This window comes from Bubalus bubalis, chromosome 8, assembly GCF_019923935.1.
Source record: "Bubalus bubalis isolate 160015118507 breed Murrah chromosome 8, NDDB_SH_1, whole genome shotgun sequence".
NCBI lineage: Eukaryota > Metazoa > Chordata > Mammalia > Artiodactyla > Bovidae > Bubalus > Bubalus bubalis.
The window spans coordinates 109,970,091-109,995,986 of record NC_059164.1 but is presented as its reverse complement, the minus strand read 5'-3'; the positions used below and the strand labels follow the sequence as shown (position 1 = coordinate 109,995,986).

The window sequence follows — 25,896 nt, the reverse complement described above, 5'->3', positions numbered from 1 at the left end:
CTCTTTTTATAATTTACATTTTAAGGATTAAAGACCATTAGCATTTAACTAACAGGAATACCAATAAATGGAAGGAATGGTGTCAAAAATCAGAACATACCTAGGTTTAAACTGAAGACCAGCTTGGCTTTTTTGAGTTCCAAAGTAATATAATCCCCTTGCTGTCCTTCCCCGTGTAAGATTACCCCTTCACTTTCAGAAGTTTTAAATTTCAAGGCAATGACATCTTTCAGCGTTTTCATCTTCTTGTTTCTGAATCTATATGGTAACACAACATGGCCATCGAAGTTGATAACATCAGCCCCTAAAAGAAGAAGAAATAAATAACATTTTAGTTTTGTTATTGAATGTTGACCTTCAGTGTGAAGTATATCTTCTTCCAATGGGTGTCTGCACTGAATAAATGACAAAAAAAGGGTTTTTTTCTTGAAAACTCTTTAGTCCTGGGTTCTTCTTCTCTTTCTATTTTTGTTTTATTCTGTGTCTTGAAGTGGATTTTATGGAAAGGACTCATACAGAATGATGATAGAAAACCCTTAACAATTTAAAACTCTTTCTTCAACTGTCATACTAATAACATAAGTTCCATCAATGACTTATATGCTTCAAAATTTTGACTTAGAAATTTGGAGTTTACCTGAAAAGTAAAACTGTTAATCCCTGAGATATTATGAGACTTTAATATTTTCCTTCTTAAATGAGGCTAAGTGTTCATGATTTTAAATATATATTTTGTTAATAAGTTTTCTTTTCTATGACATAATAATAAAGGATCTTAGAAGGCAGAGTTTGTTGTATACTCATTTTCTAATATTTTTTACATTCTAATACATTTTCAGTAAACTTTATGGTAGTAACTAGAGTTTATAGTGAATTGAGCTTTAACTTGCTTTATCCCTTGCTCTTAGGGTTCACGTCTATTTCAAATTCCTTATTAACCCCTTGCCTTTCCAATAGAGAAGTGTGTTGCCCATGTTCTCAACTACTCTGAAAAAAAGACAGTCTCACCCATATGTGATTAGAAGAACACAAATCTAATCTATGCTGTGAGTAGATGTTATTTGATCTTAAGGAATTTCATTGAAAACATGAAATTATATAAACTTTAACAAAGTATGAACAACTTTTTCCCACCCTCAGAAACAGAGGATAGTGGGCAACAGTATAGTAACTGTTTCTTATTCACACCAGGAAAAGAAAATGAAATGGTCTTATTTATTACGCACTGTTGCTTCATGGGTTGCCAACCCACAGAATGGGTCAGTGATGAACTGCAATAATCCAGATCAAATTTTAAGTACAAACAGAATCTTAGTCACCCTAATCAGACCTTTTTCAATAAGAACACTTTTAGCTTTTAAAGTTGTAAAAAAACCAAGTCACATTGGCTCTAAAAATGATGATGGTATGTGTGTTCAGTCGTGTCCAGCTCTTTCCAACAATATGGACAACAGCCCAGCAGGCTCCTCTTGCCCTTTCCAGGCAAGAAGCTGGTGGAGCAGGTTGCCGTTTCCGCCTCCAGAGGATCTTCCCAACCCAGGGATGGAGTCCGTGTCTCTTGGTCAAACCTAGTCACACTGGAAACCTAATCACATTCAATAGCTCTAATTATCTCAGGATTATAAGCCAGGATGAAGCCTGCCTCTAGTTTGGGGTAAGATTGTGCCAGAGAACCCAGACAGAGAGACACTGGAGAAAAACTAACAGCAAGTGGAAAACCTGGCATAAATATCTTCTTATCACACATCCTAGTTCTCTTGTTAGCTTCAATCAGTCTGGGGAATATTTTGGATCCTGGTAACAGTAACAATAGCCAGCTACATCATGGTGGTGAAGGTGCGGAGCTACCAGAGATTATATTCACTCTTTTTTCTGTGCGGTATTTGCCAGCATAAGTTTTGCTCTTAACTAATGCCATAAAGTGAACTGTCACAAATCCACTTATTTCAAATATTGCTTAAAAGTATCTCTAAGTTTTCCCTTCAAATCAATAGACTTTGAATATTTTAAAAATATGATATATCTTGTTAGCAAAAACATTTCTGACTTTAAGTGACAGTTCAGAGAATCATTGCATTCTAAAAAGTTCACAGGGAAAAACATAACTTGGAACTTTGTTTTAATTCTCACAGTCAATTATTTACTATAAGACTTTATACAGTCATAAAAAGACTTTCTTAATCAACGGAATTCTGTTCTGAGACTGTGAATCACAGAGGTTTATTTTACTATGGAGGAAAAAAAGCAGACATTAAATTTTGGCTTCTGCTAACACTGCAAAGCCAATTAGATTTTAGCTTAATCATCTATACTGTCACAGCTGAATTCCAATTGCACTATCTTTATCATCTGTGATGAGAGATAAAACAGAGAAAAAGTGGAATCTGATTATCAGATCCCAGGTTGAATTTATAATCCAGCAGTTGGCAGAAATTACTTTTTGTCTTGCAAAGTGCATAAACAAAAAAGTCAGAAGGAGGGAGTAAATTCTGAATCCTAGAAAGTAATTCTGCAGTCAGTTTCATATCAGTGACAGTTGAATAACAGACACATCATCATTTTATATACCTCCAATATATATTAATTGACAACAAACATTCCCCATTCATCTCTTAGGAAGTAAATGTTCCCAGAGCTTAGACAGAGGAAGGAATTCACCCCTCCCGTGTTTTCTCCTAACTCAAAATCTACATTCAGTTTTGGGCACAGAATAGTGATTTATACAAGTGTTGATGCCTTTCTTCCTTAGTTTTATGCAAATGAAAAAAGTGACAGGAAGGACGAGCATGTTTTTCCCTTCAGACAGTTCTAGGATAATAACAAAAACATGAAGAAATGTTATTCATGAGGATCAAATCTCATCTTACAGGTGGTCATTGGTCAGCTGAAAAACATATAGTACTCTCTGAGCCAGGTCTCTCACCTTACCACATCCAAGCTGTTCTTCCAGGAATGGGTTAAATGCTTGCACAAAGTTAGCCTATGGATGTGAACTCAGAGTTGGCTTTGAAACTACAAATTCCCAGAAGTAATCTATGGTATATAATTTATACATAAACATACACCATATACTTTTAAGAGTCTCCGAGATATTGTAAAAATCTATCAGAGTTTAGTTCTTTTTCCTACAACATACATTACAATTTCATTTGACATCTAATAATACATTGTGCTTATTTTGGGATAAGCCACACTTTTCCCCCTATTACTCTGATTGCTTTTCACTCCTTAGAATAAAGTTTTCTCTGCAGTGATTAAACGTGTGGTTGAGCTGTTTAAGCAATCTGAGCTACAGTATGGCTAGTCAAAAAGTGAATGCAAAATCAGAGTGCCTCCATGATTTTGTTTCTAACAATAACTCAGAGAGGTTGGAGTGTGTCCAATTCATCAAATCATCATAGTAGAGAAAGCTTTTTCTTTTTTAATTTCATTGTTACTTACCCTTCAGTTTCTCTGAGTTTGTACATACTCAGATGAGATATTTTGGAAAAGTGTTTTTCATCTAAAGATTTTACAATTTTAAAAAGCGCCCTTGCTAATTTTTACTACAAATGTAATATATGTTTATTGTTAAAAAAGAAATTAAACAACATTCTTAAACAATAAGAAATAAAACAATACATTTCCACAGAATGTAGAAAGTGAATCCCCAAAACAAGAGATCAGCAGTGTTAAGTGGGTGACAGGTTGGTGCATCTTTCTGGATTTTCTCTCTCTCGCTCTCTCTAATGTATGGAATGATCTATATATTATTCCATATACATGAGTGTGCGTGTGTGTGTATTTAGAGAGAGGGTGGGGAAGGGAAAGAGCAAGGAGAATGTAGTTTCATTTAATCATGGTTCAAAATGTGTTCCTGACAATGTGTTTATAATGTGCAAACCTGAACGTTTTAGTAAATTAATATATTTTAATGATCTTCATGCAGCAAGGTACTTAGAATAAGGTAAGAATGTATATAACTTGAAATAGAATTTATTCTATTTAGTTGAAAAAATTAAAATGTATTTGTTTACAGCACCACAAAGTAAACAAATACTTGGAAAATACTTTTGTTTTCCTGTTTCCTCTTAAATATTTCCTGATAGAAAACTTAGAATAATAGGAAGATTTAAACAAGAAAAATAAAGGGACGATTCTATTTTCATGAAATATCCACTTACATTTCTGATTATTTTAATTTGTATATATGCAGTTTGGACAAGGAAATGGCAACCAACTCCAGTATTCTTGCCTGGAAAATCCCATGGACAGAGGAGCTTGGTGGGTGACAATTAGATACACAGAAGGATCATAGTCCATATAGTTTTGTTACTGAACACTATGTTTATTTTTTTTTAATCTCATTGTTTTCTTCCAAATCAGGATTTTAATTCGCTAAAAATATATGATCATTTGGATGTCTGATTTCTTCAATGAGAATCTGTTTTACAGTTTTCTTTTTAATACACTTTTTATTTTAGAATAATTTTTGATTTAAAGAAAAGTTGCAAAGATACAATGGTGAGTTCCTACACACTCTCCACCCAACTTCCCCTAACATTAACATTTTATATAACTGAGTACATTTGTGAAGTCTAAGGCATAACTTGGTTGTTGTGATTTAGTCACTAAGTCATATCTGACACTTTTGTGACCCCATGGACTGTAGCCTACTAGGTTTGTCTGTTTACGAGATTTCCCAGGCAAGAATACTGGAATGGGTTGCCATTTCCTTCTCTAGGGGATCTTCCTGACCCAGGGATCAAACTCACATCTCCTGCATCACAGGCGGATTCTTTATGACTCAGCCACTGGAGAAGCCCCAAGACGTAAGTTAAGTATATCATTATTCACTGAACTATACATTATATTTGGATTTCACCAGTTGTCACAAATTTGTTTGTTTGCTTTTCCTATTCCATGATCCAGTCCAGGATCTCACATTTCATTTTTGTTATCATCCAAAGTAGTGACTGACTCTTTGCAACCCCATGGACAGCAGCACACCAGGCTTTCCTGTCCTTCCTATCTCCTGGAGTTTGCTCAAACTCATTGAGTTGGTGATGCCATCCAACCAACTCATCCTCTGTTGCCCCCATCTCCTAATGCCTTCAATCTTTCCCAGCATCAGGGTCTTTTCCAATGAGTTGTCTCTTCCCATCAGGTGGCCAACATATAGGAGCTTCAGCTTCAGCATCAGTCCTTCCAGTGAATATTCAGGGTTGATGTCCTTTAGGGTTGACTGGATTGACCTCCTTGCTGTCTAGGGGACTCAAGAATCTTCTCCAGCACCACGATTTGAGAACATCAATTCTTTGGCACTCATCCTTCTTTACGGTCCAGCTCTCACATTCCTTAGCTTCCTGAAACTCCTCCAATCTGTGATATTTCCTCAGTCGTTCTTTGTCTTTCACATCTTTGACACTTTAGAAGAGTACTGGTCAGGTTATATTTTGCAGAATCCTTCTCAGTCAGGCTTGGTCTGTAGTTTTCTTAGGACAAGATTGGTATTGTTTGGGGAAAAAAGCCTGGAGTTGGCGTGTCTTCATCACTCCCTATCCGGCGAGGCACAATGGCAACATGACTTTCCAGAAGTGATACTGATCAAGGTGATGTCTGCCATGCTCCTTCACTGTAAAGTGACTATTTTCCCCTTTCCATACTTCATTCTGTGGAAGCGAGTCACCAAGTCCAGCCTACGTTTCAGGTGAGGAGAATTAAGTTCCACCTCCTGGAGTGGGGCGTTTATCTACATATATTACTTAGAATTCTTCTGTAAGGAAGATTTCTTATATTTATTCATTCATTCCAATACTTTGGCCACCTGATGTGAAGAGCTGTCTCACTAGGAGAGACCCTGATGTTAGGAAAAATTCAGGGCAAGAGGAGAGGAGGTTAATGGAGGATGAGATGGTTGGATGGCATCACTGACTCGATGGACATGAGTTTGAGCAAACTCCAGGAGATAGTGAAGGACAGGGAAGCCTGGTATGCTGCAGTCCCTGGGGTCAGAAAAAGTCAGACATGACTTATTAGCGATTGACAACAATGATTCATTCATTCAAACATGTATTTATATAATTCTGGGACTGTGCATGTTTATTTCTTCTTTGACTTTAATTCAATACTTGCTCAAATGGTCCCGTGTTTTTAGCCACTGGGAACTCTTAGAGGTTGAGCTCCTTTGTCCATGTATCAGGATTAGCCCCCTGTGGCCCTCTCCTGCCCTTCCCCCTCCTTCTCTTCTTCTTACACGTCAGCCCCCTCCCTCCCCCTTCTCTTCCCCTCCCCACCTCTTCCTCCTCTTCTGAGTCCTCCTCAGCCTCTTGCTTTCTACTTTCTCTTCTCTCTTTCTGCCACTATATGATGCCCTAAGCTCATCTTGCATTTTCTTCTGCCCCAGACCTACAATCAGCCATTTTCCCAAGGAGCTGCCATTTCTTTCACTGTTGCATGGCACTGAGAAGCTTGCAGGTATTTCTTTTTTTACTTTATACATGATACAATTTCTACAAATAAATATAGTTGTCATCATCTACATGATCTATTCTTCCACAAAACAAATATTCAATGAAAAAGAATAAAAACTCATAAACCGTTACCTAGTTATCTATTTCATAAAGATGTGTAATGATTTTGAAGCTTTTTTCATTTTAATCAAATGTTTTTGCATAAACAGCGATTTTTAAAGGCCATAATAATTGCTAATATTTATTTAAGTGATTACTGATTACCACTTAAATACGTTGAAGTGTTTGTTAATATTTGTGTGGTAATGCATAGGGCTTAATATTTTAAAGTAATTTTTGTTTCATTATCATAAAATTAATATGTATTCACTGTAAAAATTTATGTCATATAAAATACAAAAACAAGTCAATTTAAATTAGTTACAATCACACCACATAGATAGCAAAATACTTTTTGTACATCTAAGTTATCTCTGGTTTTCTACAAATCCAAACATTTCTATAATGAACATTCTTGCAGTGAGATTCCTGAGCACTGGAATAATTATTTCCTTACTTTCAATTTCCAAAATTCTTCATTAAAGCACTTTAACTGCTTAAAGATATCAGTAGAGATGCATGTTAATGAGTTACTATGAAATCTAACATTATGTAATGTATATAAATAAATACCCAAGTCACATTCAAGAGTTTGAAATGCATCTCTGAAACTAAAGTTGAAAAACACTAGAAGGTGGAATTTGCTTAGTTTTGCCAGCTTTTACATAGATGCAAATCTACATATTCTTTTTAAAATCAGTAGTCAATATTCTAGATATGTTGACCTTTCTTTGCAAAATACCACGTCATCATCTTCATCTCTATATTCACTCACCACCCTTCTTCTTCATAGCATTTATTTCTACCTAACATATTATTTGGAAAAGCTCAATTCTAGGAAAAGATCCTGATGCTGGGAAAGATTAAGGGTAGGAGGAGAATGGCAGTAACAGAGGATGAGATGGTTGGGCAGCATCACCAACTCAATGGACATGAGTTTGAGCAAACTCTGGGAGACAGTGAAGGACAGGGAAGCCTGGCATGCTGCAGCCCATGGGGTTGCAAAGAATCGGATGACTTGGCAACTGAATAACAACAAAAAAAGCTCAGTACTTAGAACAGTGCCTTCGTCTATATTCATTAAGTATTTGTTAAATGATTGCATATTGTCAACTATATTCAGTGCATTAAAGTATAATAAACACTATTATTTTAAACTTTTTCTTTAACAATTTGAATCATAAGAATGGACGAAATTTCAAGAATCACTCTGATTCACTTTGGTGCCACAACTACTAATATAGCCAAGGTTTCAACTTATAGAGAAAAAAATGGTGATTTTATGCTACATTTTTTGTGGCGGAAGGAAAAATTCATGCCATTATTTTAAACATTATTTAATGTCTATCTAATTGATAGACATTAACTGGGATAGAACCTTGTCCATCTCATCACATATGCAGACTGTTTCTATTTGATTAATCTCCTTCTTCTAACCTGCTGCCCTTTTCATTCAATGTATCTGTGGTTTAAATATAAATAAATAGTTAATAGATTCCAAAAGGTCAATAACAGCTAATTTAGAGTAACAGGAGCAAACGAGCCTTCTTCAAATCCTTTGAAAAATAATCTAGATATAGACTTCAAAAAAATCACTTCTACTTGGGGAAAAATAAAATAAAAACCATAAAGGCTCTTCCAGGAAGGTCAGCATCTCACATTTTGTGCAATATTTCTCTTTAAAATGTGTTGCTTTGCCCTTAAGTGCTTGATAGCTCATGACAGAGCAACAACAATCACATCAGAGGTGCCTGATATCATTTATCCATAACATTTGGACTCTGATATCCACATGGCCTTTCCACAGGCATGTCTAACTCGACTTGCTCAACACATAATTCTTCCTCCAGGCCTTATATCCATTATACAGTCACTCAAGACAGAGCTCTGGGCCTTTCTTTAGCTCCTCCCTGTCTTGGGGACCTACATTCTGTTAGTTCCACGTCTAATGAAATTTAGTACATCCATGTTTTTCAAACATATAGTTGACTTTTTCTATGCACTGCCACCAGGTCCCCATCACCTCACATACAGTCCATTGCATTAACATCGTGAATGAGCAACTCCCAGCCTCCAGTTTTATTACCCTTAACTCTATCCTCCATACAGAAGCTAAAAAGATCTTTTGAAATAAACTCTTCTACTGAAAAACTCTTCAGTGTGGCCTGCAAGACCCTCAGGGATAGAGCTGCGTTCCTGACACTCTTGCGTTTTAGCACCACCTTTCTTCTTGTAAACCTCCTGGATCCTTTGCTAATTTCACCTAATTTAATTTTCCTTTCCTCATGCTAAGTTCCCTTCCTTCAATGAAGAGCTATTTAAAAAAAAAACAACTAAATTTATGCTTATTATTGTTTAAGCATCTTCTAAGTTTCAGATAAAGCTTACCTACTAGACAAATTCCCTTGTGTCAACAGCCCTCATCCACAGAGGCTTCCAAGGTGGCTCAGTGGTAAAGAACCTGCCTGCCAATGCAGGAGATGCAGATTCGATCCCTGAGTCAGGACTCTCCCCTAGAGTGGGAAATAGCAACCCACTCCAGTACTCTCTCCTGGAAAATCCCATAGACAGAGGAGCCTGGCGGGCTATGGTCCATGGGGTCACAAAGAGTCAGACATGACTGAACACACACACATCACCCTTAGATATTTATCATACCACTTCTCATATTGAAAGTATCTCTTTATGGATCTGATTTCCTCTGTGGACTTTAAGCTTTTCTAAGGTACAGCTTCCGGATGGATTCTTCTACTTTGTATTTCTTAACACAATAAACACTTTTCTGTTTTTATTTTTTTTTTAACTTATTTACTGTTTGGCTACACCACAGGGAATGTGGGATCTTAGTTCCCTGACCAGGGGTCAAATCCATGACCCCCGCAGTGGAAGCACAACGTCTTGTCTAAACCACGGAACTGCCAGGGAAACCCCGATAAACACTTAAACTGATTTAAACATCACTGATATTTGCGACAACACGCAAAAGTGGAATTCCTCTGTTCCCACCTTCCTTCAAAACCATACCTGGGGCAATGCAGTCTGTTCTCTGAGAGTACCGACTCATATATGTTTTAATGATCGGCACTTATGTCAATACCATAATTGTATATTTCTGATATAAATAAATAACTTAAAACATCAAATGCTTTCATTACACTCATTCTGGAGTTATTTTTAATAAGTCAACATTTAAAGCATTTGACTACAGTATGAGTTTAAATACTATGTATATATATATATATGTCTTTAAACTGAATGCATTTAAGACAAATGGTCATTTACACACGCAGAGGACATCAGAAAATCAGAGTGATCCACTTGAGAACAGGGTCACAGTTCTGATACATCTAATAATGCAGAGGTAATAAGCAATTTCTGAAAATTATCATTAAACATTAGCATAAAATCTATTTGTAATAAATCCATATTGAAGCTATTCTTATTTATTTTTATAAATCAAAGAGTGAAACAAATTAGACCTGTCTTCTCTGTGATAATATTACTCTTTACTGAAAAGAGCTCTACTGTTTTTTACCATATATAATCTATTTTTCTGCTAAGGAAAATACTATCTATAAGTATCAAACTATAAGACTATTAAACTTTAGAACTATAAGTACTAAATACATCTTCCACTAATGAAGAAAGGAACCAGACATCAAGAAATCTCCCAGAACGTTTCTTAATAAGAATTAGTCTCAACACTTATCTCAGATTTTTTAAAATCATTACTCAGTTAAACTTACTTTTTTTGGTTCCAAGAAAATACTGTTGTCAGTGTTGGATCCAAATTTCATTACTAAATTGGCTAAGGGATGGTAAGTTGATATAGCAATGTGTTTTGAAGCACTGTTTTCCTGGTAATTTATACAATGCTTAGGAAAAGATAGACAATCCACATAAATACAAGGGGAATGGTGAAAGAGGTGTCACATCCTGGAAATTTCTCAGAGCTACCAGGGCTAGCATCCACTTTCCCCTCAGTATTAACCATGTCTTCCATTTTCTGGAGCTTCCCTGGTGGCTCACACAGTAAAGCATCTGCCTACAATGTGGGAGACCAGGGTTCAATCCCTGGGTCGGGAAGGTCTCCGGAGAAGGAAATGGCAACCCATTCCAGTACTCTTTCCTGGAAAATCCCATGGACGGAGGAACCTGATAGGCTACAGTCCATGGGTTGCAAAGAGTCGGACTTGACTGAGCGACTTCACTCACTCACTTCCGTTTTCTATATGTTAATGTGTTGACATGCAGGGCCCTGCTGATGACTCCAAGAGTGAGACAGTTCCTAAGGATGTTCTCCAAATACAGACCAACCAGTCAAGAGTCCACAGCCTAGCTATCTCCTTTCTCTGGCTCTTACCCTCCAGGCCACTATCCACCTGCCCTAATCACTCCAGGGTCAGGAACCAAATAACCAGGGACAGGCCCCCTGTCCCAGAGCCTCTGAAATTATTCAAACTAGCCAATCCTTAACCAGCTTACTTGGCCTCACCCATTCCTTCCTGTGGAAACCACAATGAAGGCTTTTTTCCATCCTCCCCCAACCTCTCTGCCCTCCCCATCCCCCCCAGGGTAGACCTGCCCTCTCCTCCTCAGAAGTTTAATAATAAACTACCTTTTCAATGACAGTTGTTTCCTGATATGTTGGCCTTACTATACCTTAAATTTCCAATCAATATACCATATTTCAAGATACCCTTGTTGGCTTTGAAATAAAAGAAAGCGAAACTCACTCAGTCTTGTCTGACTCTGTGACCCCAAGGACTTATACAGTTGGAGGAATTCTCCAGGCCAGAATACTGGAGTGGGTAGCATTTGCCTTCTCCAGGGGATCTTCCCAACCCATGGATCAAACCCAGGTCTCCTGCATTGCAGGTGGATTCTTGACCAGCTGAGCTCAAGGGAAGCTTAAGAATACTAGAGTGGGTAGCCTATCTCTTCTTCTGTGGATCTTCCCAACCCAGGAATCAAACTGGGGTCTCCTGCATTGCAGGCCGATTCTCTACCAACTGAGTATCAGCTTTCCTATATCTCAAATAATCTATATTCCAAAATATTTTCTACAGAAAACCTTTTTACTATAATTAAGAAAAGAAATAGAAAAAATTTGGCCAAACCAAAAAAGAAAAAAAAAATCTTAAGATTATTGGTAAGAGTTATCCCTTAGATCTGAAAAAAAGAGAATTTGAGAAGTCACTAGGAAATTTCTGATGTCAACTAGCATTCACTGAAATATCCTCTACACCCATGTTATTGTACCAAGAAAGTGGGACTACTGAGGAACAGAGGTGAGTTTTATTAAAGAACTAATAGAGGAGCTCCTTTATTAAAAGAAAGTTAAGATTAAGAAAAATCCAGACAGATAGGGGAAGAGCATATGCAGTTTCCTTAAAGAGCTCAGTAGTTCTGCCTGAGTTTGATATATAAGGTTCATGAGTCCTATAAAGGTTTAAATTGGAAGATGAAGAGTCTACTGCTTCATATGGAAGATACGGGCCTAAGTGTTTAATTATGGTGTCCTAAGGGGAAGGCATAGGACCAGCATCTTGGAAAGGTAACCCCTATATTGATGTGGCAGGATTAGCAGGTTAGAAGACAGTGCAGAAGCAGAGAGAGCAAAGACCTCCCCGAGAGCAGCTAACCACCCAATCATGTTGATAAAGGTTAGACACAGCCAGACAATGAAGATAACTATGTCATTAAAGAATGCACATATGGACACCTTATCTTTGACAAAGGAGGCAAGAATATACAATGGATTAAAGAGAATCTCTTTAACAAGTGGTGCTGGGAAATCTGGTCAACCACTTGTAAAAGAATGAAACTAGAACACTTTCTAACACCATACACAAAAATAAACTCAAAATGGATTAAAGATCTCAACGTAAGACCAGAAACTATAAAACTCCTAGAGGAGAACATAGGCAAAACACTCTCTGACATACATCACAGGAGGATCCTCTATGACCCACCTCCCAGAATATTGGAAATAAAAGCAAAAATAAACATATGGGACCTAATTAAACTTAAAAGCTTCTGCACATCAAAGGAAACTATTAGCAAGGTAAAAAGACAGCCTTCAGAATGGGAGAAAATAATAGCAAATGAAGCAACTGACAAACAACTAATCTCAAAAATATACAAGCAACTCCTACAGCTCAACTCCAGAAAAATAAATGACCCAATCAAAAAACGGGCCAAAGAACTAAATAGACATTTCTCCAAAGAAGACATACACATGGCTAACAAACACATAAAAAGATGCTCAACATCACTCATTATCAGAGAAATGCAAATCAAAACCACTATGAGATACCATTTCACACCAGTCAGAATGGCTGCGATCCAAAAGTCTACAAGCAATAAATGCTGGAGAGGGTGCGGAGAAAAAGGAACCCTCTTACACTGTTGGTGGGAATGCAAACTAGTACAGCCACTATGGAGAACAGTGTGGAGATTCCTTAAAAAACTGAAAATAGAATTGCCTTATGATCCAGCAATCCCACTGCTGGGCATACACACTGAGGAAACCAGAAGGGAAAGAGACACGTGTACCCCAATGTTTATCTCAGCACTGTTTATAATAGCCAGGACATGGAAGCAACCTAGATGTCCATCAGCAGATGAATGGATAAGAAAGCTGTGGTACATATACACAATGGAGTACTACTCAGCCATTAAAAAGAACACATTTGAATCAGTTCTAATGAGGTGGATGAAACTGGAGCCTATTATACAGAGTGAAGTAAGCCAGAAAGAAAAACACCAATACAGTATACTAACGCATATATATGGAATTTAGAAAGATGGTAACAATAACCCTGTGTACGAGACAGCAAAAGAGACACTGATGTATAGAACAGTCTTATGGACTCTGTGGGAGAGGGAGAGGGTGGGAAGATTTGGGAGAATAGCATTGAAACGTGTAATATCATGTATGAAACGAGTTGCCAGTCCAGGTTCAATGCACGATACTGGATGCTTGGGGCTGGTGCACTGGGACGACCCAGAGGGATGGTGTGGGGAGGGAGGAGGGAGGAGGGTTCAGGATGGGGAGCACATGTATACCTGTGGTGGATTCGTTTTGATGTTTGGCAAAACTAATACAGTGTTTCAGGTTTAAAAATAAAATAAAAATAAATTTAAAAAAATAAATAAATAAAGATAAGGAAAACCAAGGAAAAAAAAAAAAAAGAATGCAAAGCTTTCCGATGATGCATGGTTGATACTCAGAATCTCAAAGCACTTAAGGCTTCTCTAGTGATCGAAGGATTTCAGATGAATATTGTCAACCATGTTTTTCTTGAAAGATATGACAAACCCAACTCCATAAAAGCATTAGGGATTTGAATGGAATTGAGACTTCCCTAAAAACAAACCCAAATGTCAAACATTCTTCTTTGAAATCTGTTATATATATGGATTCACTTATTTTCACCACCTTAATTTTTAGATGGAATCTTTAGATGCCATCTTTAGCTATTACACATTAATGCTTTATCTTATTCAATTCCATATCTTAAAAATTCACATGAATCTAAAAATGTCAACTAAGTATTTTTCCAAACAGTAGACACTTTCCCAACAACTGCAAAGTTTCCTGGACAAGCAGCAATCTGTACTAGGTGACTAGTAAAGACGTCATTTTTATTTATTTTACTTTCTGTACTTTGCTGAAAACCCAATGAATCGGTACAAATGATTTGCACCTACTGGCAAGAGATTGGGACATATGTTTAGAATGTTTTGAGTTTATGCATAGGATGTAGTACATCACAGCTTCATTTTATTTTTGGTTTGATTTCACATACCTTTGGGTGAATCTTTTATCTCAGCCATAAAATAGGATTAATAAAGCTCAGAATGTACACATGTTGTGACATAATGTGTTCTTTCCTCTCCGTTAGAGCAGTTGGGGCCTGTCTGATGAGATACTAAATGGTACTCCACGGCCCTACCATCAACACACCTCAGTGAATCGGGCATTGGAGGGGATCTGATTCACTGTGAACATGGGTGCCGTCCATTACTCCGTGACACCCACATGTCCACTGAGGCCCCTGTGAGCAGGCTGAATTCATTCATTTCCATAAATGAGCAATGCTTCCACCACTTGTGCAGAGAACCAGTCCTGACAAGGCTAAAATAATTGAAGTGCCTAAAACCAGAACTTCACTGGTCAGATGGACAGCAGTTCACATACATCGGGGCTGCTAGCTTGTAAAACTCGTGTAGCTCCACTGATTTGTGTTCGATTTTCTGACCTTCGAGAGAGATACTGGTAACAGAGACAATGTTCTCCTTGATTAAAAGATGAACAGGGAGAAGATGCTAGGTTAACATCAAAGACACTTGGCCCTGCTTGTGGGAAAACAACAGGGAGTATTTGGGATATATTCAGGGTATGGGGGAGGTAGGGTCTCTCCACCTGGGGCAAACAGAAGCTATGCAGCAATTCTGATGTCATTCAAACAATCCATTTCCTAGAAAAGTTAGCAATCCAACATTGTAATGAATCTTCTCACCCTCTATTTTTAAATGTTGAGCAGCTGCCCTGGGGTTGTATTAAGCAGAGACTTCTAGTTAGTACCCTACAGCTAGGTTTTGTTCAGACACACATTCCTATGGGCTTCCCATGTGGCGTTAGTAGTAAAGAACATGACTACCAATGCAGGAGACTGAAGAGATGTGGTCACCTCTGGGTCAGGAAGACATCCTGAAGAAGGATCCTTGCCTGGAGAATCCCATGGATAGAGGAGCCTGGTAGGCTACAGTCCATAGGTTCGCACAGAGTCAGACATGACTGAAGCGATTTAGCATGCACAAATCCCTTTTAACTTGAATACTGTCAAAATATAAGACTAAACAGATCATAATAAGACTGAACAATTAAGTTTATTTTCCATGGTATCATAATTTACCTGTGAATGACCACAGCATGTATTGACAAGGAATTTTATTTCTTAAAAAGCAAATTCCTTGGAAAAGATGTTCAGTTCAGTTCAGTCGCTCAGTCGTGTCTGACTCTTTGCGACCCCATGAATTGCAGCACACCAGGCCTCCCTGTCCCTCACCAACTCCCGGAGTTTACTCAAACCCATGTCCATGGAGTCAGCGATGCCATCCAGCTGTCTCATCCTCTGTCATCCCCTTCTCCTCCTGCCCCCAATCCCTCCCAGAATCAGAGTCTTTTCCAATGAGTCAACTCTTCGCATGAGGTGGCTAAAGTATTGGAGTTTCAGCTTCAACATCAGTCCTTCCAATGAACACCCAGGACTGATCTCCTTTAGGATGGACTGGTTGGATCTCCTTGCAGTCCAAGAGACTCTCAAGAGTCTTCTCCAACACCACAGTTCAAAAGCATCAATTCTTTGGTGCTCAGCTTTCTTCACAGTCCAACTCTCACATCCATACATGACTGCTGGAAAAACCATAGCCCTGACTAGACGGACCTTTGTTGGCAAAGTAATGTCTCTGTTTTTAAATATGCTATCTAGGTTGGTCATAACTTTCCTTCCAAGGAGTAAGTGTCTTCTAATTTCATGGCTGCAATCACCATCTGCAGTGATTTTGGAACCCAGAAAAATAAAGTCTGACACTCTTTCCACTGTTTCTCCATCTATTTCCCATGAAGTGATGGGACCAGATGCCATGATCTTAGTTTTCTGAATGTTGAGCTTTAAGCCAACTTTTTCACTCTCCTCCTTCACTTTCATCAAGAGGCTTTTTAGTTCCTCTTCACTTTCTGCCATAAGGGCAGAAAAGATGTTGCTGCTGCTGCTGCTGCTAAGTCACTTCAGTTGTGTCCGACTCTGTGTGACCCCATAGATGGCAACCCACCAGGCTCTGCTGTCCTTGGGATTCTCCAGGCAAGAACACTGGAGTGGGTTGCCATTTCCTTCTCCAGTGCATGAAAGTGAAAAGTGAAAGTGAAGTCGCTCAGTCGTGTCCGACTCTTCGCGATCCCATGGACTGCAGCCTACCAGGCTCCTCCATCCATGGGATTTTCCAGGCAAGAGTACTGGATAGTGCTAAATGGAGAGTGAATGATTTAAAAAATAATTTTAATGATATTATATGATACAAAGATATAATACTCTATGCTGTGTCAGTAGCTCAGTGACCATCTCTTTGCAACCCCATGGACTGTAGCCCACCAGGCTCCTCTGTTCATGGGATGCTCCAGGCAAGAATACTGGAGTGGGTTGCCATTCCCTTCTCCAGGGGATCTTCCTGACTCAGGGATCGAACCTCATTACAGGCAGATTCCCTGCTGTCTGAGCCACCAGGAAAGCCCAATGCTCTTATTACCACATAACTATAGGCAGATAGTACACTAAATATAGGCGGGAAGGAAAGACAGAAAACACTATAAATCTGAGCTTCTTTACTGATTTACTGGATATATAAGCCTCTACCTAAAAAAGAAACATATATATACATATGTACATATGCATATTTATATGTGTGCGTGAATACGGGCTTCCCAGATGGTGCTAGTGGTAAGGAACTCACCTGCTAGTGCAAAGACACAGTTTCAATCCCTGGGTTGGGAAGATGCCCTGGAGGAGGGCACAGCAACCCACTCCAACAACCTTGCCTGGAGGATCCTGTGGACAGAGGAGCCTGGCAGGCTACAGCTCACAGATTCACACAGAGCTGGACATGATTGACTCGACTTGGCATGCACGCAATCTATGTTTCCATGCTACTCTCAATTCTTCCCACCTTCTCCTTCCCCGCCGCCCAGTACCCTCCCCACCAGCCCCCATGTCTACAAGTCTGTTCTTTATGGCTGCATCTCCATGCATCCATTTCTTTAAACAGGAAAACAAAGGACTATTTTCAAAGAACCACATATATGACAGTGAAAATATAATCCATAAATATTTAAGTTATCCTATGGAAAACGACAAGGAACCACAGATCTCTTTATAAGTAAAAGTGATGCTACACATGGTATCATTCTACAGATGGACTCCTTTGTTTACTTCTCACTGCTTGGATGTGCATTTATTTCAGCACATGAGACTTTCTTGCAGTTTACAAAGGCCAGTCTCTCCTTCCTCACATGCTTATTGTAACTAAACTCTGTGATTTCCAAGTTTGATTATTAAAATTCAGTAGACACTTTATAAACAGTAAATCCAGTGTTAGCAATACATTAATGTTGAAGGGGTTCAGAACATGCCACCCCAAAACATGCCTCTCTGTATATTGACTATTGTGAACCGAAGGCACTTGAGAAACAGCAGATGCAGGCAGGGCTCTCTGATTGACCTCTTTCTACCAAAAAGCAGGTCCTAACAATTGCAATGAAACAGGCACCCTCGTTGCCCCAGGAAGAGAATTAACAAGATTCTTATCAACAAAGCATGGCAGACAAAGCCAAAGCAGGAGCTGGAAACTTAAAAACCCTATTAAACCCCCTTGCTTTTTAGTCGCTCAGTCGTGTCCAACTCTTTGTAACCCCATGGACTATAGCCCACCAGGCTCCTCTGTTCCATAGGAGTCTCCAGGCAAGATTACTGGAGTGGGTTGCCATTTCCCTCTCCAATTAAAACCCTTTATCTTTGATTAATTTCCCCAAATATTTCCTAATCACTGTCTCAATTAACTGCCCTCTAGCCCAAGCCCTTTGACTTATTACATCATTATCACTTATCATTGTTTAAAAAGGTATTTAAGCTTTTGAGCTTAATGGCTTCCTTGGGTCTTCATTTGCCTTCTGAATGCTAGTGGTAACAAACCCATGTACCTATAAAAGGTATAAAACCCATGTACCTATAAAACCCATGTACCTACAAAAGGTATAAAACCCATGTACCTATAAAACCCATGTACCTATAAAACCCATGTACCTATAAAAGCTAACTCAAATGTGTATGCTTTTCTCCTTTTCATCTGTCTCATGCCAGTTTAATCTGCAGGCCCAGCCATAGACTCTAAGAGGGTGGAAGGCAGTTCTTTTCCCAATACATTGTGTAGAATCCAGATTCCTGGGGAAACAAACCACACTCACCATTTACATTTCCCAGAATTTTCCTTGTTTATTCAGCCATTTGATTATTACCCACTTTTTCTGACCTTACTGGAAAAATCCTCTTGAAATCTGCAGTATAAACATACAGACTTTATTGAGTCTACCCTATGGGAAGATTCATCTATTTTCCCTCTAAACCTTAAATTTACTTAAGGCTGTAAATAAACTTGAAGCTGACATTATATTTTAAGAATTTTAGATATTCTTTTGTATAATTTTATTTTATAATTTGTATAATGTTCAATAACATATATTATTGTGTAATTTATACTTTGAATTTATTTTCCTAACATAAATCAAGGGTTTCAGTGGCATTTTCTCTTGATAACAGTTAAGCTATTAAAAAATTAGAATTAAAAAAGTTGCAGAATTTTGTAACTTCACAAAGGAGGGGTCATTTTTGAATTCAGGAAACAAAAAGGCAAATGTTACAAATTCACATGAAATTTTGGCAAGATTTTTTGTTGGTTTGGTTTGCCTTGGTTTGGTTTTGAAGAGCTAAAAAGAAAAGAATTTAATTTGGAAATAGGACACATTTTGACACAGTGCCTACACATCCTATTTTCAACTTTCTGCATTTGACATTTTTTACAGTCTAGGTCAATCCTAACAATTTATGCACTTCCCAAGGCATGACAGATATAAGGCTGTTACAAATGCTATTTATAGTAGGTCGGTTAAGTCCTTAAAATGTCAATGGTTGAGTTTCTCTTAATGTAGATCTAGAAGCAAAGCACACATTTTCATTCCAGGGGGATAAAATGCATGCTGTAGTAGGAGATTTATTAGGATGGTGTCACCTTCCTCATGACCCACGAAGTGTGGAGTGGAACCAATACCATCACGACCATCCCACCAGGCTGCAGGTGAACACTAGACCTGAACCCAGAGACCTCAGACCCGACCCTTCTTTATTTGCCCTCAGGGACATCAATTTACCCTCTGGGCCTGTAAAATGAAGGCAGAAAAAAAGTAAGCTCTGAGATTCCCTTCAGCTCCAAAATTAAGCATCTCTTATTATGGTTAACTTGGTCAAGCTTACATTCATTTTTATTTTGGGATTTTAAATCAGGTTCTAGAATGGCAGAATCTGAATTTTAGAAGCACATTCACACTTCCTGACTACTTTAGCACATTATCTCTTGGACATTCTCAAAGAGAATTTTAAAATATAAAATCCATAGATGCTGAAACATTTTATATGTGAATACTATGGCCTGCTATTTACAGAGTGTCAAAATTTGCAAGTTAGATTAGAGTAAAACTGTTATATTATAAACACCATTTATCATTAGCCATATTGTTAATTTAAAAAATAATAAACATTTATTATATGGAGTCTTGTAGAAGTAGAATCTAACAAAATGATTTATGAGATGATAGAATAATAATTAACCTATATTCTTAGTGCCTCGATAATGCTCAAACATAATTAGTAAGATTGAATTATTTTAGGTCTAGAACATGGGGACAAAATTGCTTTTCTCAGTGAATTAAGGGACACATTCATGGCATTAAAGCCCTGGGGCCATTAAGGATGAATGGATGACCTTGAGAAGTTTAACAGTGCTGGCCGCATTCACCTATAATATTTTATGTTTCCTACTCTTTTTGCTATTAGTTAGTCTAGCACCAAAGCACAGATCTTTTAAATGTCAAACAATTCTAACATACACATTTTTTTCTTATATCTCATTAAAGTAAGATCATCTCAAATGGAGGGACTTTAGTGTCTTAAGTGCCACTAACTCTGGTTCACAGTAGCTGGAAGAGTTGACATAGTTTTACTTACACTACCAGGGTTCTAATTTCTGCTCTGTGCCTTTAAGTTATGTGACCTTCAATAAATCACATCTCTAAGCCTCAGTTTTCTTGATTGTCAAAAGGTAAAAGTGACGATGCAGCATTCTTTACAGAACTGTGAAGACTGAATGAGTTAAGGCATGGAAGGTATTAACAGTATCCTTAAAGCAGGATCAGGAAAATTTTAAACTGCTAATAAGCATTAGCTTTTATTGTTACCATATATTAAGTTTTTGCTTAATTGATTTAAACCAGTGAATAATCTGAGTACCTACTTGGTCACATTGACCCAGGCCTGGAAAGAGAAGAAGGTCCTATGGTTACAAGAGCATTAATGGACTTAGGAAAAACTGAGTTCCCTGCTTGGTGATGGAAGGACCCACTCTACTTCCTATTCCATATTTTTTGCTCCCTTCATTTATGTAGCTCATTTTGCTCCCCAGTGAGGAAGGCAGCAAAATATAGAGACATAAAGAGAAATATTCTGTCCCTTCCCTTCACTGCTCTACATAACAAGCATTTTGAACATCTTTTGGTAGCCTCCTCACTACGACCTAAGAAACTTGGGGTGCAGGATGAGGGATGGTGTCCTGCCCAAAAAAATATCAAATGAAGATTTTCATACTGAGACATGACCTCAACGCCATCATCTGTGACTATCCACAGCAGCACAATATAAGCCATTATTTCTGTATAACTCACAAATTTGCTATCCAGAAAGCACCTAGCATTTATGAATGTAGGAACCCACCATTATAATGCCTTCCTCTGGAGAAGCGAATGGCCACCCACCCACTCCACTATTCTTGCCTGGAGAATTCCAGGGATAGAGGATCCTGTCCATGGGGTTGCAAAGAGTTGCACATGACGGAACGACTAAGACTTCCATTATAATGTCTGGTTGAATGAATGCATTAAATGTAATCAATTTTTTACACATTTAGAGTTACCAAATTTAGTTCACTCCAACCCAACATCTAGATTTAAAACAAGGACTTGCTTCCAGTTTTTGTATCTTACAACTAAATTCGATGAACCTCTGAAGAGTTCAAGATGAAAAAAAAAGTCAGTTGCTAAATCAGAATGCTTAGGTTAAGAATATATTGGCTAAATCAAGCTGAAATTAAAAAAAAAGGGGGGGGGGCAAAATTTCAGACAGAGTGGAAAAAAAAAACAGATAAAAGTGCTTTTCCTCCAGTGGCTCTGTGGTAAGGGACAGTGACTGCAGTTTTTAATGGTTTTACACGTAGCGTGTGAAGGCTTGGAACGAGGACATTCACTCTTGTTGTTCAGTGGCTAAGTCGTGTCCAGCTCTTTGTAACCCCATGGACTGCAGCATACCAGGCTCTGCTGTCCACCACTACCTCTCGAAGTTTGCTCCAATTCATATCCATTGAGTTGCTGATGCTATCTAACAATCTCATTCTCTGCTCTCCTCTTCTCCTTTTGCCCTCAATCTTTCCCAGCATCAGGGTCTTCTCCAATGAGTTGGCTCATTGGAGCAACAGGTGCCTAAAGTCCTGGAGCTTCAGCTTTAGCATCCATTCTTCCGTTGATTCAGCGTTGACTTCTTTTACAATTGACTGGTTTGATCTCCTTAAAGTCCAAGGAACTCTCAAGGGTTTTGTCCAGCACCACGACTTGTATAGTCATGGACAAACAAAGCAAAGGGCAAAGCTTAGTAATGATGGAGAGAATAAAGTAGGAGGGATAGGATCCTGATCAATTAAACTCCTAAAACTCCTAACTTTGTTTATAGCAGCAACAGTGGGAACAGTATGGCTCCCACATGACCCTGGTAGGAATCAAGCTCCTTTTGAGTCATAGAGCTAACGCATTTTGGGTAGACAATCCTGGCACCATGGTAGGAGAAGGCACCTTGCTTTTCAGAACAGATAGATGGTTTTTGGACCTGACATAGACTCTCAATACTCCATTGCTAAACCTTTAACTATATATTTTTTCAAATATTTTAGAAATTGCTTTGGTTTGGAAGAGTGACTGCTAAGTATTTCATCACTTGAATCACTCTGTTAAAAATAGGGTGTTATTTACCCTGTAAATATTATATATTCAAATTATACCATGAAAAAAGAGCTTTGGAACTCTTAGAAGTGTTTTTATATAACTCCTAGCTTTCTATTAATAATTTGAAAACTCTTGATTTTGCAAGTTGCCACAGAGAAGCTCTAATATTTGTACAAGTAATAGTCTCTTTTCCTGCTAGAGATGAGATCCTTGTCATTATTTTCCAAGGTCCAGTTAAGACTTCTTTTTTTCCCCCAAATTTGCAACAACTGCTTGATGATTTGATAATGTTTCCCCTTGAAATTTATAAAAGTTTTGAAATGTCAGTTAGGAGAATGAAGATAAGAGTCCTGGGGTGAGGGTGAGTCATGGAGGCAAACAGGAATTTTTGTGCACAGTCCAAACTCTGCCGCATTACAGTAAAGGGATGACTTTTTTTTTTTTTTAGTGGTTTTCCACTAAATAAAGCACAAGTGGCCATGTTTAATATCTCCTACACTTTGTGTTTAAATTGTTCTTCTAGGAACAAGAATTAAATGCTGTTTGGCACTACCCATTTTATGAGGAATTCCATTAAAATGAAATAGAAAATGTCAGTAGCCAACATGTATAGGGTGAAGTAAGCCATGCAATGAGATAAAATACTTATAAATATATAGCATGTATAAATTCACTGCTCTCCCTACACTCAAAAACACATGTGCATGTATGTACAGAAATCATTCTTATCCTGCTTACATGTCTCTGCTAGAGCTGGACACTGATTTTCTAAAACCAGAGTGATGGAAATGGATGTTTCTCTTTAATGTTCTTCTATTTCAGTCACTGTCCACTCCCCCTTCACCCACTCAACATGCTAACAGTCACTGGACAAAGTATTTGATAAAAGGATTCATTCAGTTCAGTTCAGTTCAGTCACTCAGTCGTGTCCAACTCTTTGCGACCCCATGAATCACAGCATGCCAGGCCTCCCTGTCCATCACCAACTCCTGGAGTTCACCCAGACTCACGTCCACCGAGTCAGTGATGCCATCCAGCCATCTCATCCTCTGTCGTCCCCTTCTCCTCCTGCCCCCAATCCCTCCAACCATTAGAGTCTTTTCCAATGAGTCAACTCTTCACATGAGGTGGCCAAAGTACTGGAGTTTCAGCTTCAGCATCATTCCTTCCAAAGAAATCCCAGGGCTGATCTCCTTCAGAATGGACTGGTTGGATCTCCTTGCAGTCCAAGGGACTCTCAAGAGTCTTCTCCAACACCACAGTTCAAAAGCATCAATTGTTCGGCGCTCAGCCTTCTTCACAGTCCAACTCTCACATCCATACATGACCACAGGAAAAAGCATAGCCTTGACTAGATGGACCTTTGTTGGCAAACTAATGTCTCTCCTTTTGAATATGGTATCTAGGTTGGTCATAACTTTCCTTCCAAGCAGTAAGCGTCTTTTAATTTCATGGCTGCAGTCACCATCTGCAGTGATCTTGGAGCCCCCAAAAATAAAGTCTGACACTGTTTCCACTGTTTCCCCATCTATTTCCCATGAAGTGATGGGATCAGATGCCATGATCTTCATTTTCTGAATGTTGAGTTTTAAGCCAACTTTTTCACTCTCCTCTTTCACCTTCATCAAGAGGCTTTTTAGTTCCTCTTCACTTTCTGCCATAAGGGTGGTGTCATCTGCATATCTGAGGTTATTGATATTTCTCCCAGCAATCTTCATCCCAGCTTGTGCTTCATCCAGCCCAGCATTTCTCATGATGTACTCTGCATAGAAGTTAAATAAGCAGGGTGACAATATACAGCCTTGACATACTCCTTTTCCTATTTGGAACCAGTCTGTTGTTCCATGTCCAGTTCTAACTGTTGCTTCCTGACCTGCATACAAATTTCTCAAGAGGCAGGTCAGGTGGTCTGGTATTCCCATCTCTTTCAGAATTTTCCACAGTTTATTGTGATCCACACGGTCAAAGGCTTTGGCATAGTCAATAAAGCAGAAATAGATGTTTTTCTGGAACTCTCTTGCTTTTTCAGTGATCCAGTGGATGTTGGCAATTTGGTCTCTGGTTCCTCTGCCTTTTCTAAAACCAGCTTGAACAACTGGAAATTCATAGTTCATGTATTGCTGAAGCCTGGCTTGGAGAATTTTGAGCTTTACTTTACTAGTGTGTGAAATGAGTGCAATTGTGCGGTAGTTTTATAAAGACATAAATATCTCAGAGAATTCCCTGGCAGTCCAGTGGTTGGGACTTCACCTTCAAATGCAAAGGCTGTGGGTTCAGTCCCTGTTTTTAGAGCTGAGTCCCATATGCCTCATGCAACCATGCACCACTCCCCCCACCCCCGACAAAAAAAAAGAACATAAAAAAAAAAAAAAAAAAAAACAAAATAGAAGCAATATTGTAACAAACTCAATCAGTTCCATTCAGTCACTCAGTCATGTCGGACTCCTTGTGACCTCATGGACTGCAGCAGGCCAGGCTTCCTTGTCCATCACCAACTCCTGGAGCCTGCTAAAACTCATGTCCATCGAGTCGTGATGCCATCCAACCATCTTACCCTCTGTGACTTTAAAAATGGTCCATACCAAAAAATCTTTTAGAAAAAAATGACATAACTATCTCATGATACTTAAGAGTTTTAAAGACTAAGAGGAATAGAACTTAACTCAAAACAAATAAATTAAACAGAGGGACCTTGAAGCCTCTGAGAACAGTGAATGAAAGAGGAGTTGACTGGAAGAAGAGTTCTTTGAGTGTTAAAAGATACACAGAAAACAACCAACAGCACTGCTAACGGTGAGAACACATGCGAAACTGCAGACACAGTTAAACTCATTGATGTTTGCTTTCTCTCCATTACAACAGCTCTCCCAATCACAGCAGAGGTGAGAATACATTCAACCCCAGTATGAAAGGCTAACAGTCAAAAACTAACCATGTGTTTCTTTCCTTTTTTTTTTTTTGATGGGGGTGGGGTACTTCCGTGGTGGCCCAGATGGTTAAAGAATCTGCCTGCAGAACTGGGCTCAATCCCTGGCTTGGGAAGATCCCCTGGAGGAGGGAATGGCAATCCACTCCAGTACTCTTGCTTGGAGAAATCCATGGACAGAGATGTCTGGTGGGCTACAGTCTTTGGGGTTGCAAGGAGTTGGACACACCTGAGTGACTAACACTTTCACTTATTTTTTAAAATCTTGGAAGAATACTTTGCTGAGGTTTAGCCTATACTTTACTTTGACATTTTGCCTTATTAAAAGTGAAATCAGTTGTTTCCCTGATGAAAATTATTTGATAAGAGTTTCATGAGGGAGGGAGTCTGAGCATAAGTATTTTCCAGAAATTTATCAGAATGAAGATATTAATAGTTAAAAGCTGTTATTCTATTATTAAGAACAAGAATATTGTCACTTTATCTTCCTTTATCAATTTCCCCTCTTTGCTTCTCTGTATCTATTTTCTTGTTTCTTACTC

At 38.5% G+C, this 25,896-nt stretch overlaps 1 protein-coding gene across 1 annotated transcript in view; it reads right to left on the bottom strand.

Moving 5' to 3' along the window:
• Positions 1-25,896, bottom strand: part of CNTNAP2 (contactin associated protein 2) — a 2,308,807-nt gene that overhangs the window by 1,302,940 nt on the left and 979,971 nt on the right. The window contains exon 5 of the mRNA XM_025292067.3: positions 101-304. Within this exon, the coding sequence (XP_025147852.3) occupies positions 101-304 (204 nt within the window). The remainder of the gene's footprint in view (positions 1-100; positions 305-25,896) is intronic.